This window comes from Tinamus guttatus, unplaced genomic scaffold (assembly GCF_059628265.1).
Source record: "Tinamus guttatus ecotype Peru unplaced genomic scaffold, ASM5962826v1 Tinamus_guttatus_pri_ptg000212l, whole genome shotgun sequence".
Lineage (NCBI taxonomy): Eukaryota > Metazoa > Chordata > Aves > Tinamiformes > Tinamidae > Tinamus > Tinamus guttatus.
The window spans coordinates 1,723,362-1,741,662 of NW_028288746.1; the positions used below are offsets into that span (position 1 = coordinate 1,723,362).

Below are 18,301 nucleotides of genomic sequence, written 5' to 3' on the forward strand. Positions count from 1 at the left end.
GGAAAGATTCAAGTCAGTCATTTCACTGTACCAAGGGGCAACACAGAACCCCCAGGTCTGGTTTGCTTTTTAATTTACCAAAATGACAAGTTGTTTCCAACAGTGCATTTTACATAATAAAATACTTTTATTTTCATTTTCTAAAGTAAATTATTCACCCACAAGCTACTTTCCTATTGTCAGATAATTAACAGTTACAGTGATTGTTAAGCTTAAACTTGTATCTTAATTGAAAGTTTTGAGGCTTTTTTTTTTTTTCCCCAAACTTGGCACTAAAATTTCACTTACCCTTGAAGTCTTAACATGATGACAAAAAGAAATTTTACTATCGTGCTTAAGTTTGCTTAATGGTATTTTTTTTAATTGTTGATTAAAAAAGTCTGCAAACAGCAAAGGTGCCGTTCCTTGTACTGTGCATTGGCAGCACAGTTATTTTGGGAGGTCACTCCAGCATCTTTGCTGCGGTGGTGGCCTCAATTCAAGTGTGCCAGGTCAGGGACTCTAGGCTCAATCCTTCCAGAAGGAAAGGAAACCTGTCTCCCACTGCTCAGGAGGAAAATCCCAGATGACAGGTAATGCATGAGTTTTAGGACAACATAGTATTAAAAAAAGGTACTCTAAAATTTTCATCATCTTTAAATAGCAGCTTCAAAATCAAAACCAGGCATAAAAATTTGCAGGCCAATTTCAAGGCAGCCACTAATCACATACAGAGCAATATTCCCCCTCCCGCCCCACCCCAAAAAGTAATTTGTTAGCTAAGGAAGGCTATAATAAATGTTATCAGAATTGAAAGCCACAGTTGTCTGTCTTTTCATATACAGATTTCAAAGCCTTTTATACTGTCACGGGTATGAGCTGTAGCCCCTGCTAAATTAGCAATTAATCTACACTCAAGGAGCTTGTGGGGTGGTCTGTCCAGAAACATGGAGTTTTCTGAGAAATGGGGACTGCTCTTCCCAAAGTAACACTTGCAGGGAAATAGATGAGAGGCAATAGTCTTTTGGACTGGTGACTCAAATAACAACCCATCCAAAAGAAAACAGCGTATTTGTGCCAATGGAAATTGTGAAAGGATGATCCCAAAGAAGCTCTGTTCTACTCTACAGTCAGGAAGGTTCTACTCAAAAACACTTCCAGTAATGACTGATGCACAAAGTACTTGCCTTTTCTGACCAATTAGGAAAGATTGCACAGAATGAAGAAATTTTTTTTGAGTTACTAGCCTGTCTTAACTGTTTTGTAAGTGTGACATGTAAAAAAGTCTTTCATCTAAAAAATAGTTCCTCGCAGATTCTCCTTGTATCTTCTGGTGATGTGACGCTGTAGCCTTCTGTTCTGGAGTCTGTGAAAATCTCATAGTCGTTTCCACCCTGTAACAGAGGAAAAGAAAAAAAAAGCAGATGAAGACATGATATTCTTCAGCTCAGTACATAGATAGTTGGGGAAAGATTCTGAAAAGAGTCTGAATTAACCCCAGACTTAAAGGCTGGTCATGAAGTACCCATGGGGACGCCTTGGAAGCAGCCTCCCGGCAACTGAAACGTAGGTTCAGTTGAACCACAGCATGGAGATGGTTGCAGCCACCTAAGAACACTGTCGCCTTGCTGGCTACCAAGTGGAAATTGCATTTGGAAGTGGTTACTAGTCAGAGGATCCTGATGAAACAGTCTTTCCTGTCCTTATCATAGTATACACAACCAGCAGCAGCCTATATATATATTTTTTTTTAATGAAGTAGCTAGCAGAACTGAACAAAATTTTGCAGGGGTGGATCAAATCTTATTCTAAAAGCTTCAGAAATCCTTTTTTTTTTTTTTTCTTCAGGTTAGTTTCTGAGAGGCAGTAACTCCTGCAAACAGCAGCAGCTGCTGCCCCGTCGCTGCGACGCCGCCTTCCAGGAGGCCGAGAGCTGCCAAGCACCAAGTCAAGGCAGTGCTGAGCGTTTGCACCATGTGTCTGTGCCAGCCTCTGCTGAGGCTTCTGCAGAGCACCAGCCACTGCCAGGAAGTCTGCAGCAGTTTAGTTTATGTTGCTGCTTTCATACAGCAGCACAGGATTAATTCTTGTTTGCTTCCCTGTTAATGTTAAGGTGTAAAACTTGTTACAGATAATGATACCAGCACATGGTATTTGCAACTCCGTTGCATTATCCTCTTCCTTCCAGGTTGTTTTCTTTCCTGTCAGCTAAGCCTGTGCTAACACTGTTGTCCCTGTTTTGTCCTTGTTGTCTCGGAGTCTGACGTGACATTTGTAGTTGGTTAATAATTACAGGAGTGCCAAAAGGTTCCTTCACAGTTAGTTCAGTGAACCAGGGAGCCACCTGCAAGAGCAGAGGGCCCTGAAAGAAGTTCATGCACTGCAGGAAACAAGAATAGCTGTTTTTTCCATCACTCACTCCCTGCTTTCCAGTGAGTCAAGAGCAACTCTTGCTGCCTTGAAACTCTGAAAATGCTGCCCTGTCATTTACAGGGTTTAGAACTAGTCCATCAGCGCCTTGCCAGAGAGACGGGTATTGCTTTTGCACCTAGTGCCAAGGAGAAGAAAAAAAAAAAAAAAAAAAAAAAAAAAAAGAAAGCTTTTTATTTTTCATGGAGAACTTTGTCTGCTATTGAAGGGCAGCCCCTTAGCGGTAGTTAGGGCCTGAATATCAAGCAAGGCCTATGGATGCTGTTCCCTCTGCTAATCCTAGTCCATTCTCTGCTCCATATTCAAGCATCTCTGGGTCACCCTGCAGAAGCCTTCAGCCTACTCTAGGTCTCTCTACGGACCAGGGAGGGGGATAATTTCAGTTCTTGAATGTACAGGCAAAAAAGCATTTTCAAATGCAATGGAAAAATTGAAGTGTTTAATCACCAGCCAGCAAGAAACATCCTTCTACCCAACTACTCTCAACCACCATCCAGATTATATGAAGTCAAGCCACCTAGGTTTTTAATCTAATTACAGGATTTTCAGATATATTCCAGTATTAACCCTGTGAAGAACTCTGTGTTCAGAGACGAGAACCGCAATCCATGCTCAGGGCAATCCCTCACAATTAGGCCCATTGCCCAGGCAATCTTTAATTGATTAGAACCTGTGTGGCTTGTGGTCTAAAGCAGCAGCTCTGAAATGTATGTACAAAACAATATACTCACTGGCATAGTCTTATCTCCAAAGAAATAAATAGTCTTGTATTCATCTTTGGCAACAATTCCTAAGCAGTACCTCTTATCCCAGCCTTCTGGAAACACATCAATGCTTATCTGGCCTCCTAAGAGAGACACAAACCAAGCAAATTATTTCATTTTAAGACCCTATTTGTGAAAAAGAGAACAATTGAGGAAGAACTTTGTTGAAGTCACAAAAATGTTACTGCAAGACTACAAAATTTTTTTTCTTTGCATTTGCTTTTGGATTTTCTTCCCCCACACAGGGATCTGACAAGCTAAGGGCTACTGAAACAGTTTCATGTAGTATTTTTGATCATAATTGATTAGCAGAAGAAACTCTGACTAATCAGAAGTATGCAATGGGTTTTGAAAGTGAGCAAAACCAGGCACATAACTGACTTTAAAAGACCATCAACTAATGACAAGCAATGCAGTTCTCTTTGTTGATGGATTTCAATTAAAAATTACTAACTAAAGGAAACAGACTAACAGACTAAAAGGAAAAAAAATAGCTTAATCTTGCAGGCAGGGCCAGCAACAACCCCCACAGTGAGAACGGTCATACAAATGAGAGGTTATATCACATCTATGAGAACATGATTCATCTTTGCCCAGAGAGGTTGTGGAGCCTCCCTCTCTGGAGATCTTCAAAGCCCACTCGGACATGGTCCTGTGCCACGTGCTCTAGGTGACCCTGCGTGTGTAGGGGGTTGGACTAGATGACCTCTAGAGGTCCCTGCCAACCTTAAGCATTCTATGATTCTATGATCTTAAATGTAATTTGAATGAATTGTTTTAAATGAAATTATTTTAAATGAGTTACCTATAGAAAACGTGAGGCCTTTTCCTGCAAAGTCTCTTTGTAAATCAGCTACAAATTTCTCTCTTATATGTTCCTTCTGTTCAGGAGGAAAAGAGTCAATTACGTGCTGTTATTTCAATGATTTGAAAAAAAAAACAGTGCTATATAGCTATATTCTATTAATACTTTAAGTATGCTGAGAATATCTCTACATCTATTAACAACTTGTAAAAAATAATGAGAGCCAAACTCAACATACATACTGTGATATCCACGTTTCTATCCAAAAATCTTAAAATACCAATAAAGTCAGCTTATCTCCTGGTAAAATTCAATTTTACAGGGGAGGAAATTGAGGCACCAAAACATCAATCAGGTAGCGTGGCTCAGATTCATTTCAATCTTGCATAGTTTGCAGTGTAAAGGGGAGATAAAAGGTAGTTCAATCAAGGCTTTTAAATTTTGCTCAAAAAACTTAAAGGATTTGACAAGAAAGGGAATAATTTTATTGGTGTGCACAGAACAAAAGCCGGGACACTGAAGGGTAAGCAGAGATTCCTCTCCAGTTCCTGATTTATGCGAAGTGGGAATCCAGTACTCTGCATAGAGGAATGAAGAAACAAATGGAATAAACCTTCCTGCAAATCACTACTCTTGCTCCAGAGAGCTATTTCCTGAAGGCTGAACTCTGATGTTTGTTCAGCTACATGGAAAGAATTAAAATGCAAAATCAGACAAAATGCAAATGCTTCTTTAAAACCATAATTTGAGCATAGCTGCCTCGCTCAGAAGAGTCATGTATTTCCAAGAGCTGTAACTTACCTTATCAAGTTCATAGAACTCAATGCGCTCCTCCTGGCTGCAGCTTCTTCCAATGGGGGACACATTTAACATCCCATTTCGGAACTCAATGAAAGTACCCCTGGGGGAAAAAAAAAAAAAGATTAGCAAGAGCGAAAACATGAAAAAATAGCTCGGATTATTGGGTATCACAAGAAGTTTTGTTTAATTCTAAAGACAATGGGAATTGCAGGTCTCCTTTAGCCTCTCATTGTATGCATGAAAAAGCATCAGGACCTCTGGCACCAGAGGTCTTCTGCACTTTTATGTGAATCCAGCGGCCTCAACATGGCCCTATTCTGTTTTAAAAGTAAACTGGAGCATCCTGTCAATGTGACTTTCATCCTCAGAGGCCAGTCTTCTAGGTCTGGGGTGAAAGGACAAAGTTTAAAGCATCCAAGTAGCCTCCCACGAAGGATGCATTAATATCTCACACAGAACCGATCTTACTGCAAACTTCTATTATACGGAAACCACCACGCTGCTGAATTCCAAACACACCAAGGGAATGATTTTCCTATAAAAGTTTAATTTCCCTTTCTTCTCAAGAAAAACTTATAAGGATTTCAAGTCCTATTTGAAATCCTCATCATTGTCTGTGAAAAGCCAGAAAGATGGAAAATAAACAGCTCTGGAATAAAAACACAACTTGTAATCCTTTGTCACCTATGCATTCCTCACACACAAAATATTTTTCTTCTGATGAATCAAGAGTCTGCTTTATGTTTTGATGCTCAACACTAACTCCAAGGATAAGGTGACACGGAGATGCACATACCTTTTCTTTGGCAGTTTAATCTTTGCAATGTAGCTCAGGCAGTAGTTGATGACATCTTGAAGAACGTCCTCACCCAAGTGGCCCTGAATGCTCTAGCAGAAGAAACACGTTTCAGCCAAGGGCTCACGGGCTGAGATTCTAAAGCAGGTCATCTTAGAGGAGAAAACAGATACTGGACACTCAGACACGGTTAGTACTGGGGAAAAACAAGGCTTCAAGAAATAGGTGATGCTGACTATGGGCTCCTATTCTTTTAAAACTGTAACAGCGAACTGTTATTTAACATGTTCCATACAGGCATACAGTTCTGTGGGCCAGAGACATAGACCTAAATGAAAAGTCACAGTTAATGTCTACTGCAGCCAAGCACAAAGCAATGGAGATCTCATTATTCCAAAGAACTGGAAATGACTGCACTGGTCAGGGTCCACCTTAGGCTGTTCATCAGAACGTGCACTCCTGAATTAAGTGTAAGGAGCAGCTCAAGAGAGAAAAGGAACTTGATGAGGCCCAAGGCAACAGGCATCATCCGTGGCAGCAGCTCCCCGGGAGCTGTGGGAGCAGAGGCCTATGGAGGCGGAAACGCTGCTCCGGGATTTCCACTGCTCTCACGTGGCCAGTTACTCCCAACAGCTTATGGCTTTGGGAGCATCCCCGGAAGGAAGCTTGAGGAGAAGATGGTCACTGCACAAGTCGGGGATCCCAAGGAAGGGTCTGTTACAGAAGTAACAGCAGCGTCGGCCTCCGCCAAGGGATCATTTCCAAGGGCCGCTCTGAGGCAGGAGAGCTGAAGCTTGGATACATGTTCCCACTTTACCCGGCACTTCAAACATACCTGCTTGCTCAAGAACTTCCCGTCTTTGTACGCCACAAGACCGTTTTCAGGGAAAACGTAGTCAAATTTTTCAATCACTAAAACCAGGAGGAAAAAGAAAAAAAAAAAAAAAAAAAAGAAGCAGCAGCAGCAGAACAAGACGAGGCAGTGATTTATAGCTTTCCCCTAAAGCAAAGCACTGACCTTCGTCGCGCCCGGCCCGCCACCCGCCTGCTCCTCACCGTCGTCTCCGAGCTGCTCGCGCAGCTTTCCCAGGTCGGAGCCGCCCACGACGCCCACGCGCACGCGGCGCCGCAGCCGCTGCAGGAACTCGGCCATCTCCGCTGCGACCCTCTGCGGGGCGAGAAGCGGCCCCGTGAGCCCGGGCAGGGGCGCGCGGGGCCCCCGGGGGTTGGAGCAGGGGTCCCAGATGGGCACTCGCCTGGCGCGGCGCCGTCAGGGTGCCGTCCACGTCGAAGAGGCAGAGCACGCTCCCCGCATCCGCCTCCTCCATAGCGCCGGGCGCGGCGGGAAGAGCGCGGCAAGCGCCGCTCCGCCCCGTTACGCGGAGCCACTCGGAGCCGCGAGGCGGGAGGGCGGCGCTGCGCAGGCGTGCGGGTGGCTCCATGGCGGCGGTGAGCGGCAGGGGCGGGACGGGACGGGACGGGAAAGCCGCGCGGCCCGGCCCGGGGAGAGGCGTCCCCAGCCGCGGGGACGCGGCTCTTGCTGGGGAGGGGGAGCGCGGGCTGAGGGTGGCCGTTTGCGCCGCCGCTGCCGCTCGTGTCGGCGGGTGAGGCGTGTGGCGGCCGTTGGGGCGGGTGGTGCCGGTGCCTCGCAAGCCGCGGCCGCGTCTCGCTCTCTTGCAGTTCCGGTGCTGCCTGCGACGGGCAGTCCTGTGGCCGCCGCTGCCCGGCGGGCCCCTGCGGCGCCTCAGCGGGGAGCCCCGCGCGCAGCCGGCGGCGGAGGCGGCCGAGCGCTTCCACCTCGTCTATCGCTTCCCGGGCATCCGATACTGCCGGGCGCTGTCGAGGATGAAGCTGCTGCAAACGGCCATCACAGCGGCCGCCCTGCCGCCCGTCTGCTACCTGCACGCACATGGGCAGGTGTCGGCGGCCGCACTGCTCTACACGGGCGGCGTCGTGCTCTTCGCGGGCTCCATGCTCTACGGCATGAGCTACTACTTCCGACGCATCATTGGCTTCATCTACCTCAGCGAGAGCGGTGGCACCGTCAAAGTGGCCCACCTGACTTTCTGGGGACGGCGCAGGGATGTCCTGTGCCCGCTGGAGACCGTCATGACGCTGGACGACGTTGGGGACAGCAAACAGGAGCTGCTGCGCCAGTTCAGGCGGTACGATAGTGCGGACATCCTGTATTTTACACTCAAGTATGGACAGATTGTGGATAGAGAGCGGTTTACTCAGATATTTGGAGAACTTGAGTGATGCAGCAGCTAATGCCGACTGGTTGTGACTTCTGTATTCTTCCAAGAAGTTTATTGGCTGTATGGAACTGATGCAATTCCATGGTTCTAAGCAAAGTCTTCTGGTAAGCGAAAGCAGAAGTGGTAAAGAATGAGTTAAAGGTGTGAATGAGTTAAGGTGCAGGCAGGATCTCTTGTCTGGATCCAGCAAGTTTGTTTCATGCACAGGCACTGGCAGCTCAAAATCTGCATCGCAGTGCTTGGATCATGCAGTCGCAGGTGCCTCCTTGACTGAGTGCTCCTGTACAGTGAAAATGTTTAAAGGGAATGCAGCACCATGGCAGAGCATCCTGACTCTTAAGTGACTGTTTTTAGGAAACTTGGGGCCAATGAGCTCCTGAATTTTCTTTCAAGTAAGTGTATGATAAGGACTGCTAGATGCCACACAGATATAGCCCTGTGGTAATGAAATCATGGGATGATTGGAAAGGCAGATGTATAATGCTGTAGCAGTTTTTCTAGCAGATAAAATCAGCATCAGAGAAACAGTATTTTGACCAGCTTCTCGTGAGTGCTTGTGTTAGGAAGATGGGTCTCTTAGCAAGCTCTTCTTGGAGGTGAAGTGACCCTGCACTGCAGGAGCGCACACTGCAACTTAGAGAAAGGTAGAGACTGGGGCAGCATTTCAGGAGCTTCTCACAGAAACTGGTTTCCTACTAAAATGGAGAGGAAAAAAAAAAAACACTCCTGAACCTGTCAGTTACAGGGACAGGGTATGATCCCTTCCCAAGTGCTCTTTGTAACCTAATCGTCATTTTCTGCAGCCTAGCAGGTAAATGCCCCGTATTGCACGTGCTCATGTTGCGTTTCCTTTAGGCTACTGTTTACAGTAAGCTAAGTAAACTAAGTACAAGCTTCCTGCCTGCACTGCTCTTCCAGCCCTCACTTCATTTCAAACAATTGCAAATAAACATAGCCCTCAGAAAAAGGGATGTTTGGTGTGTTCTTTTTTCCCCATTTCTCCTTCAGGTCTATTGGAACCTCTGTCTCTTGGTGGGGTGGAACAGTAGATGTGGATAAGTAAAATTGCCATTAAAATGTGTGACCACGATTTCATATTTATTACTGTTGAACTTTTCATAATAGCATCCAAGTTATTTAAAGTTTTGACTGATAGAGCGGCACAGCACTATCAAGACAGAAAAAAGAAACTCTTGTCTTAGCCACGACACCAGCAAGATACCGGCTGACTGAAGTGGGCTGTATGTACACTGTATATGCAGGATACTCATCCACGTTAGAGTATATTTAGTATGCACTCAGTGTAAAATAAAAGGCTGAGGAGTTCCTTTATAAATATTTTATTTAAGAATATTGATTACACATGAGATGTCATTTTATGGATCTGTGTACAGAATTATGAGTTACACCATGAAGTGTAGATAAGTATTTGTTGAAACGCTTATTTGGCACGGTCCACAGTATGCTGTAAACAATATTACCTTTATGATGCTTCAGCTGTAGAGCTTTATGTGTTCTCTAACATGACTTCATCAACATGTTGTACACAATTATACAGTTACTGAGTGTCAGTAAAAATTATAAAAACACCTAGAGTATTCATAATAAAAGTGAAGATGTGGTAAGACTTCAAATTACTGGACCTTTGTTTCTGTAAAAGTACAAGACTTGCTAGAGATGTTTCCTAAAACTACTGCACTGATATGTTGGACAAACTAGTTTCCAAAAGGAGGTGGGATATATTCTCAGTTTGACTTTCCTCCTGATAACAGTGTGCTCACTAGGACAGCAATGGCAATGAGGCTCCGTTGACCACCTGTTCACCAATCCTCTGTGGAAACCCTGAGATTTCCACAGTATTTGTTCAAAACCTGCTCAGATTCTTGCCAGCAGGCACCAGAAGTCTGGGCTCTGTAGGGAGTATTACAGAAATTCCATTATTTTTAAGCTAGCAGAAGGGACGTTTCTGGAGTTGCTGCATACCTGTACTCAAAAACTGTAAGGGGAAGACCACAATTAACACTAAGGCAGGTAAGAAACCTTGCGTAATTTGGTAGCTTTCAGAAAGATTTATAAATCCCTTAACTGCCTCGTATCTTACTACATACTTAAAAAAATTGTGGTTAAAATGCTGGTAGGGCCATAAAGTCAGAGGTGGTCCTTGTTGTTGCATAATATAATCAAAATTGAGATGCTTGTTAGGTAAGGAAAAAAAAGGCACGGGGCACAGTTCAAGTCAGCCTTAAGCCAGTAGCAAAGAGTAAGTATCAAAGAGATGTCCAAAACAATTATCTGAAGATAAACAGATTAATTAATTGTCGACACTTTTTGATACAGTGACTTTCTAGGAGCCCCCTGAAGCACTGTGCTTGCCTTAGAATAAAATACTAAAGCAAAATAAACAATGTGCTGGCCCTGGCATTTCAGCCTTGACTGCAGCGGCTCTGGTCTGGTAATGGCTAAGATAAAGCAATTCAAATCTGCTGTATTTTCACAAAATACCTTAAGGTATTTGTGTAGAACTCGTAATATCTACATGAATGGCTCTTACGGTGCATTACAGGCAAAAAGTAAAACAATCTCAGACCATTTGAGATTGCTGATGGAGGTGGAAGTATGTGCTTCATGTGATAGTCTAAGCTTTAGTAAACAATGCACTTTACATATAACTGTCTCTGTACAAGTTGATTCTAAGAGACAATCCAAAAGATTTAAAATCCAGGATGAAGAAAGAAGTATCAATAGGGATGAGGAAAGAAGTATCAGTACTTCTCTTCCGCCTACAACGCTGCGCGTGGGCTGAGGGCACTGGTGTCCCTGCAGTGTTACCTGTAGACTGAAGGCTGGGCACAGTAGTTGATGGCATCCTGATCCAGCTGGCCATGGCAGACTTCTGTATTTGGGGGCATAAAGCTGGCAATTATGCTGTAAAATACTGTACTTGGCAGTGGTGGGAAGCAGAACTTTCCTTGGAACACCTACTTTATCCCAGTGACCGTTCACGAGCAGCGCTTTCTGTGCGGCAGGCACAGGCCCTAACTTCATGCCGCACTTGCAGGTTTGTTGCTGCTTCTGGACATGCCTAAAGCTATGGTAATCATCTGTGAAAACATAGATTGTACTAGGTCGTATTCAGACTACCTAAGAGTTGGGGCCAGAACGCAGGGAGGACCTTGCAATTCTTATGACCCAAGCCTGAAGGTGGGGGCTGTGGCCTCCACGACGGCGGGGTGCAGGACAGCTGCTGGTGACCAGGACCAGGGCTCGGCCATGTCCAGTGTGCCTGGAGCTGCTCACCTTGGGCAGGGCCACAGACAACACAAACCTCGGCTTATGACTACACTTATCTTGTAAGTGGAGAGACATGAATTAATGCAAACTAATCTCGTAATCTGAGTTGTTCAATGCAAGGGAGCTGCTTTTTACTTGAAGTTCGCTAAGATGTCACTGAAAATGTTCAGGAAGAGATGTGCGTGATGGTCCTTGAAGATCAGCGTTGGCCGAAACCGAATCGACCTGTCCCCGCAGCCTCCCAGCACCACACCTAAGATAAGAAGAGCTGCTTTAGTCCCTTCACTAAGGGACTAAAGAGGCAGAGGAACATGAGAGAGGTCAGAAATAACGTGCATCCTGCATTGTCTCTTCAGGAAGGTGTGATATAAGGAGGAGGTGGACATTGTGTGTGCCTGTATGTTTATGAAAATGACAGTATTTTCAGAAAAATCTAATTACAATCTTGTTCAGCACTGGCTTCTAGTGCACATAGTGGCCTAGCGCACATATGGCCTAGTGCACACGGGCCATATAGAAAAGGAAAATCTAAAGCATTATATCTCCATCTGTTTAGCTTCAAGTTACTTTACACACAGACATTCTTACCTTTGTTTCTGGCTATTGTAATTAATTTGTTTCTAGTTGCATCATTTGGAGTGTCAAAGGAGCAGAACGTTCCTCTTCCTCTCACTCTGCTGATGAGGTGGGGGTAGCGAGCCTGCAACGAGACGCCAGGAGCCACGTGTGGCAGCTGCTGCAACAGAGGGCACCTGGCGCCTGCTCTGCCCGCACATCCTGCCCACGGAAAAGCTGCTTCCTCTCAGTCCTAGAGAGTAGCACCTGCACAGCCTGATTGTCTGACAACCTTGTGTCCTGTTCACCCATTCCTGACAACAGTATGCACAGCTAGAGCAGACTAGAGCTGTAGAGCAGGCAGCTCTCACGTCATCTCTTTACAAAGGAGCTAAACACCTGACGCAGGGACTGAATTTGAACCCCCTGAGCTGGGTCAAAGAGAATCTTTGAGCTTCATGAATTGAGCGTAACACAACCTGCATCTGGATGTGCACTCTGGGCAAACCTGAACAACCTGGAATGGGTTTAGAAACTCACTCATCCTCACGCTGCCGCAAGGCACACTTACTCTGCTCCACTAGTAACTGAGTTACAATCCTTTTATTCAAGAGTAACTGTCTTGGTTGGATAGTGTAAGTTTGGTTTGGATAGTAGAAATAATAGTATATATATTCAAAAAAGTATAAAATATTCTATAAAGCAGCATTATATAAAAACAACTGTATAAAATCAGCATTCTTGAGATAGTAACAGAAAGTTAACTTCAATTCAAAATAGGACATATTTATTCAGCCTTTCACTAAAGTATCTAAACCAGGAGGTTATGATCAGTAAATTGTTTCTAATCCACTTTTCTCCTATAAGCAGATAGTAAGCATTCCAAATGTTTACCTGTAAATCCAGGAGCCCGGTCAGTAGTGCTTTTCCTGCATGGACTGCATTGCTGAGAAGGTCTTCATTTTTAATAACCTTAATAACTTCAGCAAGCATAAGGTTCTTGGATGGATCTCCAAGCCAGGTGTTAAAAATACGGTACGGCTTAGGAAAAGGTGGAGAGTTGCATGTTAACAGGCCAATCACCATAGCACTCTGCCCTTAGAAGAGCAAGTCACCAAGCTGGTAATAAAACCAGCTGCTATATCAAAAAACTTGCTTATCTCCCCAATGCCTTTTATTGTTCCTGTTGTTGTAAAAGCAAAAGACAGTGCCTGTCCTGCTCAGCAAAATCAAAGCTGGACTACTGTATGCAATGGATTTAGTGTATCTTCTCTTGCAACTGACATCTCATTGAAACACTGCGATAGATAACAGGGAATCAGCACCATCTACACAGCTTTGGCATTCAAGCCTTATGTCCTCCCATTAGTTCTTTTTCTTTTTTTTTTTTTCATTTATTACATCTAAAATGATACTATTGATATCAGGAAGAAACCTTGCTGACAGACTGTGCTTACCTGCCAACTCTGAAGATACCAAGTCTCCCTGCCCCAGAAAGGTGTCAATTTGTGGCCAGATTTGGTACTGAGGAGTAGTTTATTAGGTAAGGTTCTCTCTCTCTCTCTCTCTCTCTCTCTATATATATATATATATATATATGTATATATATACACACACTCAGTTCTCCATCTCTCCCACCAGTCTTGCAACCTTGTGACTGAGAGAGACTGGGCTAAAGCTGTAGCTGTACATCACAGGTACTCAAGAATGAGCCATATAATTGCAAATACTTACAGCGTTTGGCCTGAACTCCTCTTTGTGGAAAAATCCTCCTGTCATCATCTTCTTACTAAACGTTACCACATCTGCTGGATCATCCAGGCCCCAATGTTCATGTGCCCAGAACTTTCCTGTGCAGCCACCTCCTGTCTGCACTTCATCCACGAGGAACGCGCAGCCGTGCTGTGGAGAGAGGGTCGCAGTGCAGGGAGCGCGAGTCCGCATTTCCAATGGATAAACACAACCCAGCCGTACGGAACATTCATCCCTTCCTCTGCCTTCACCTCTCCCACATCTCCCCAGCTCAAAATCATTGCCCACAGATTTTCTAATTGGGCTTTTAACTCATTTTGCATTAAATCTTAGTCAAAAATTGGCAGTTTACAAGAATGCCACCAGAAACATTTCTGCATAAGTCCACAAAAGCAATATATGTTTTTACCTAGTCCAGCCTTAGGCACCTCCAGAGGATGCCTGAAAACATCTAGGAGTCTGGATGCAATTTTCAAAACCTCAGACAGAAGTAAAGCATTAAGAACCTCATGTTCCTATGTTCAAATGTCACCTATGCCCTTCTTCACAAGCACACATTAGTTTCTCCCACAAATGTTAGTTGGGGAGAAGAAGCATGAAGGAGATCTTACTGAGGGCCATCACTTCTAAACAGGTAACTTTATATGTCAAGTATGGAGATATCTGCCTTGTTTTCATTGCTGGCTTACTGGAACATCACCACTTACGTGTGGACTCAGCTTGTGTTTCTGTCTGTTGTGTTTCTGCCAAATGTTTGGCCATTTGAAACAAGTATTTCAACAAAAATATTATCCGTACCCATCTCTTCTGGCACGGGTTGAAATCACTCAGAAAATCAGCACTACCATTTAAAGAGCACTACTGTGAAACCCATAGTTAATGGGTCAGAGTAGCTTCTTTGACCTAGAATAAAACGTATTTGACTAAGGAAACCACTTAGAATGCACAAAATAGAAGCAAAAACACCATGCTGACTATAGGGATTGCCTACATCTGAATATGTATATGTAACTATCCCAGCAGCTACTGAGGAGGCATGTGAAAAAGCTCTATAATTGCCTGGGGCTGGGTGGGAAGAGAGTCCTGTGGACACAGGAGCAAATCCACACATGCTCAGCTGCTGCTGTGTGACAGTGACAGGCCCAGTTACCTTCCTGGCAATATCCCGTAGCTTCCTGAAGAAGTCATCGGAAGCGTGGTTGTCCCCACCCTCTGACTGTATTGGTTCCACGATGATTCCAGCCACAATCTTCTTCTTTTTCCTGTACTTCACAATTAGATCTTCCACCTAAAAAAAAATCAAACACTTCTGTTATATTTTCCTTTCAGGACACTGGCACATTTCTTCCCAGAAAGATTAAACTTTCTTGATGCAAAGCCATTTCTGGCTATTAAGGTATTAGGAGCCCCAAGGAATAAAGCAGCTGCTCCAGGATTTATCACTGTCCTCTTGTTTGTCCTAAAGTTTGAAACATACTGAGAAACATTGTAACTAGAAAACAGTTTAGCTCACACGCTAATATAAATTAACATTAGGTTGGAAAATCTAAAAATTTCAGCTGATTGTATCATGGAAACTACAGAGGTTTACTAAGCCATTGCTGTTACTCCACCCAAGTAACATAGAGAGAAGAAAGAAAAAAAAAAAAAAAAGCATATTTTGTGTCCGAACACAAAGCTCATCTAACATATTAAGGCAATCTGACAGGTTTGCTTTTTCTAGTCACCTAGTGCAGATATTTTAATCAGATGAATTAGTACAGAAATCTGGTTGCTGATAAGGACTTAAAGAGAAGTTTTAAGTAACCCTGTGGCACCAGTCGCTGAGATTAGTAATGCTATTTTGCTTGAAATACCACTTCCAGCTTTCAGGGCCCACAACCTGTACAGACACGTATCTTCCTGTTCTGGTACCTGCACACAGCTTGGGTTAAACTCCGTTCTGCTCAGCCTTCCTTTCCCCTGGAAGGGCACAGAGTCCCTGCAACAAGCCTTTTCGGCTACCCACTTACGTCCTGTACCTGTGGGACCAGACTTTACTCTAGAAGGCTAGACTAGTCTAGAATACTTATCTTTTAGGAAGGGTGAAAAAGCTGAAAAAAAATATTACAGGTTCTGTTTTTGGGTGATTGCACACACTAGGATTTGTCTTGGCATCCTCCTCCAAGCTGTGTCAGACAAGTTCATTGTGATAGAAAAAACTACTCCTGCATGTGAGATTTCACTTCGGTATGATTTACGTAGACTTCTGATAGTCACAGGTCAGCTGATCATTCTTTCTGAAAGGCAGGCACAAACTTCTCACCGTAAACAACAGCGAATGCTGTTTTTAATCACATGCTGTTCCAATCCCTGAAAACACTCTTTAAGTGAAAAGCAGCTAATCCTGCTAATGCTATTCATTATTTCAAAAAGAAAACAACTGAAGACTGCCAGAGATTTTTTTACCTCTTCTAAACAACGGGCTTCTTCCTGTTGATTCTCTTTCACAAAGTCTTCCAAAGGATACTTTAGCCTTGGAAATGGAGCAATAGGCCAGTCCAGCGATGGGATGTCTAATTTGTGAATTGCTTTAGAATGAGTTGTAGCTAAGCAACCTAAACCCAGAAAAACAAGAATTAAAACAATATCTGACTAGGAAGAATACAGGACGAAAGTTACGAAGAGGTGAAAAACTGCCTGACACCAAGACTGAGGATTTCTGTTCATTGCTCTCTGTTTTTATTTGATTTTCTGAAACACTGAGTAATTGGGCTTTGTGAAGCCTAAGGGAACTGCGCTAACTTTGAAGCCTCAGGTTCTGTGGAACAGTGTCCCAAAAGAAGAGGGTCTGTGTGACTCTGCTTTACAGAAAAGCAACGCTCAGACTAGAAAGTTTCACCATTCCAAAGTCAACTTGTTGCAAAGCTGGGAGTTGGGTAGCATGTTTAGGATAGGGATTGAGTCTACCTAAAACCTAAAAACAAGTGACAGCGTTTGTATGCTGCAGTAATTTTACCTCATGATTTAAATTTTAACTTGTACAGACAGCAAACCTTGGATTCAGAATGAAAGTAGGGAGTCTTCTGAAAACAGATACTCAAAAGATGAAGTAAATAAACCGTCTCTCAAAACAAGCAGTGTGTTTTAGGGCTGATAGAGCTGCTAAGGCAAACCTTTTATAAACCTGTAGCCTTCACTGCTACTAACTAAGGAAACACCTAATTTTCACAACCTGCATGAGGTGATGAATACTGCAGGGGCTAACAGCAGCTGAGAAAGGAACATGTCCCTGCCAGAGCCCGCCTTACCCAAGGTGCGTCCGTGGAAGCCACCCATGAAGGAGAGCATGGCGTAGTCGGGGCAGCCGGGGGCCTGGAAGCAGAGCAGAGGGTGAGGGCCGCAGGCAGATGGTGGCGCAGGGGGCGCAGGCCGCAGGCAGATGGCAGTGCAGGCCGCGCGCCGCCACCTCGCTTACATAAGGAGCGGCCGTCCGCTCCAATCCAGGCAGGGAAGCACCTCTCCAAACCAAACCAGACGGTGCTATAAAGTGCTCTCTTCACCCATTTAAACAAGTACATTTGTCACTCAAAAACTGCCTCATATTTTCACTGTCCACACGCTACTTACACCCTTGAATCTTGTACCCATCCGTGTGGTACAAGCCCATGACTGCCATATTTGTAGGTGGATTCCTCTCAGAGAGGGAGAATTGCTCTCTGACAATCCCCTCCCTCCACGATTATAATGAAAACTCAAATATCTCAAACTAGAAACTTAATGTCTAGACAGCTAAACTTGGATAAAAAGCAATCATCACATTACAGAAGTATTTGGTGCTGTTGTCAGCTTACAAAATTCCTGTTCTTTCAGGTCAGGATGTGCCAACCTCTTACTTGTATTGGCACAAGCCTGTGTGCAACCATGCTGAGAGAAAAATGAAAGAACTGATCCACTTGAGCAAATAATTTTGGGGAAAAGAAAAAAGAAAAAGCAACCCCAAAACAACCACCTAAAACATCCTTCACATTTTTAAAACCATCCAGGTTCCCTAATGCAGTGTGAATGAACTGAATGCTGTGTCACTATACAAGTGCCGAAGATCAGGTTAGAACCAGCAGGTTATTCATTTATAAGGTATTTTTCTCATAAAAGAGATTGAATACTGCATATGAAGTTTTGTCACTGGCAAGAGCAAGACTGCTTTGGTCAAAGCTGAATGGGGCATTTAGAGGCTTTTCACTTGTGTCTTAATTTTCTGATCCTTTAGGATGACGTTGTTAACATTCAGTCAGTCAAATTTTGACCAATCCTTTGATTAGTTTAAGCTATAAAATCACAGTTTCCAGAAAAATTTAAAGAATGTAATGTTATTTTATTTATAAAAGTCTGCTTGTGTCCTCCATGGACACAAGTGGATGGATCTAGGACCCTACTCTAGCAGATGGTATTTCATGACGGAAAGATTTTCCTCAGTTTCACGGCTGGGAAGGGTGCAGGAGAATATGAGGAGCAAAGCTTGACATCTGTTTGAAGCAGTTTGTATTTAACTTTTTCCTAAATTTTACAAAGCTAGGACTTCAATTCAAAGATAGGAAAATAACTTTTTTTTCCCCCAAGCTTCCCTTATAAATCAAGTCAGCGCTACCTCTGTAAATGTGGTTAAAAGTCTTACCTGGTTAATCATGCAAGATTCCAGTTCTTCTTTTGTGACATTATTATGGCCCCTCTCCTTGCTCTGCAAAAAATAACAATTAGTTTTCCCTCAGTTGCGACCAATGAATGAATGTGGCCAAGGACTAGCATTAATAATGGTGATATTCCAAATAGCAGGCAACGAAAATGTGGAGTTGGGCCTTTAGGTACTTACTACAATCTGCATTTCAGAAGA

At 43.8% G+C, this 18,301-nt stretch overlaps 3 protein-coding genes across 5 annotated transcripts in view; 1 reads left to right on the forward strand and 2 right to left on the reverse strand.

Annotated features, from left to right (window-relative positions):
- Window positions 1-913: 913 nt before the first annotated feature.
- Window positions 914-6,776, reverse strand: PMM2 (phosphomannomutase 2). The gene is made up of 7 exons (XM_088524614.1): window positions 6,632-6,776; window positions 6,411-6,487; window positions 5,576-5,667; window positions 4,780-4,879; window positions 3,979-4,054; window positions 3,141-3,256; window positions 914-1,373 (listed from the first exon to the last, which is right to left on the reverse strand). Exons 1-7 carry the CDS (start codon window positions 6,726-6,728, stop codon window positions 1,269-1,271), a joined length of 663 nt encoding a protein of 220 aa, XP_088380740.1. The 5' UTR covers window positions 6,729-6,776; the 3' UTR covers window positions 914-1,268.
- Window positions 6,777-6,819: 43 nt separating this feature from the next.
- On the forward strand, window positions 6,820-7,834 carry TMEM186 (transmembrane protein 186). Its single transcript, XM_088524607.1, has 2 exons — window positions 6,820-7,024; window positions 7,281-7,834. Exons 1-2 carry the CDS (start codon window positions 6,820-6,822, stop codon window positions 7,832-7,834), a joined length of 759 nt encoding a protein of 252 aa, XP_088380733.1.
- Window positions 7,835-11,206: 3,372 nt separating this feature from the next.
- Window positions 11,207-18,301, reverse strand: part of ABAT (4-aminobutyrate aminotransferase) — a 46,071-nt gene continuing 38,976 nt past the window's right edge. For all 3 annotated transcript variants that reach the window (XM_088524599.1, XM_088524597.1, XM_088524598.1), the window contains exons 9-16: window positions 18,086-18,148; window positions 16,722-16,785; window positions 15,880-16,028; window positions 14,582-14,719; window positions 13,414-13,581; window positions 12,574-12,720; window positions 11,713-11,824; window positions 11,207-11,377 (exon numbers count right to left, since the gene is read on the reverse strand). In XM_088524599.1, the coding sequence (XP_088380725.1) occupies window positions 11,256-11,377; window positions 11,713-11,824; window positions 12,574-12,720; window positions 13,414-13,581; window positions 14,582-14,719; window positions 15,880-16,028; window positions 16,722-16,785; window positions 18,086-18,148 (963 nt within the window). In that variant the 3' untranslated portion in view covers window positions 11,207-11,255. The remainder of the gene's footprint in view (window positions 11,378-11,712; window positions 11,825-12,573; window positions 12,721-13,413; window positions 13,582-14,581; window positions 14,720-15,879; window positions 16,029-16,721; window positions 16,786-18,085; window positions 18,149-18,301) is intronic.

What these genes read in the sequence shown, in the direction of transcription:
- PMM2 (XM_088524614.1), bottom strand. Translation starts at nt 6,728, where the DNA reads ATGGCCGAGTTCCTGCAGCGGCTGCGGCGCCGCGTGCGCGTGGGCGTC. An exon ending in ATTAAACTGCCAAAGAAAAG is followed by an intron (nt 4,880 to 5,575) that starts GTATGTGCATCT and finishes TTTTTCCCCCAG; the next exon opens with GGGTACTTTCATTGAGTTCC. An exon ending in TTGGAGATAAGACTATGCCA is followed by an intron (nt 1,374 to 3,140) that starts GTGAGTATATTG and finishes CCTCTGTTACAG; the next exon opens with GGTGGAAACGACTATGAGAT.
- TMEM186 (XM_088524607.1), top strand. Translation starts at nt 6,820, where the DNA reads ATGGGCACTCGCCTGGCGCGGCGCCGTCAGGGTGCCGTCCACGTCGAA. An exon ending in CGGGTGGCTCCATGGCGGCG is followed by an intron (nt 7,025 to 7,280) that starts GTGAGCGGCAGG and finishes TGCGACGGGCAG; the next exon opens with TCCTGTGGCCGCCGCTGCCC.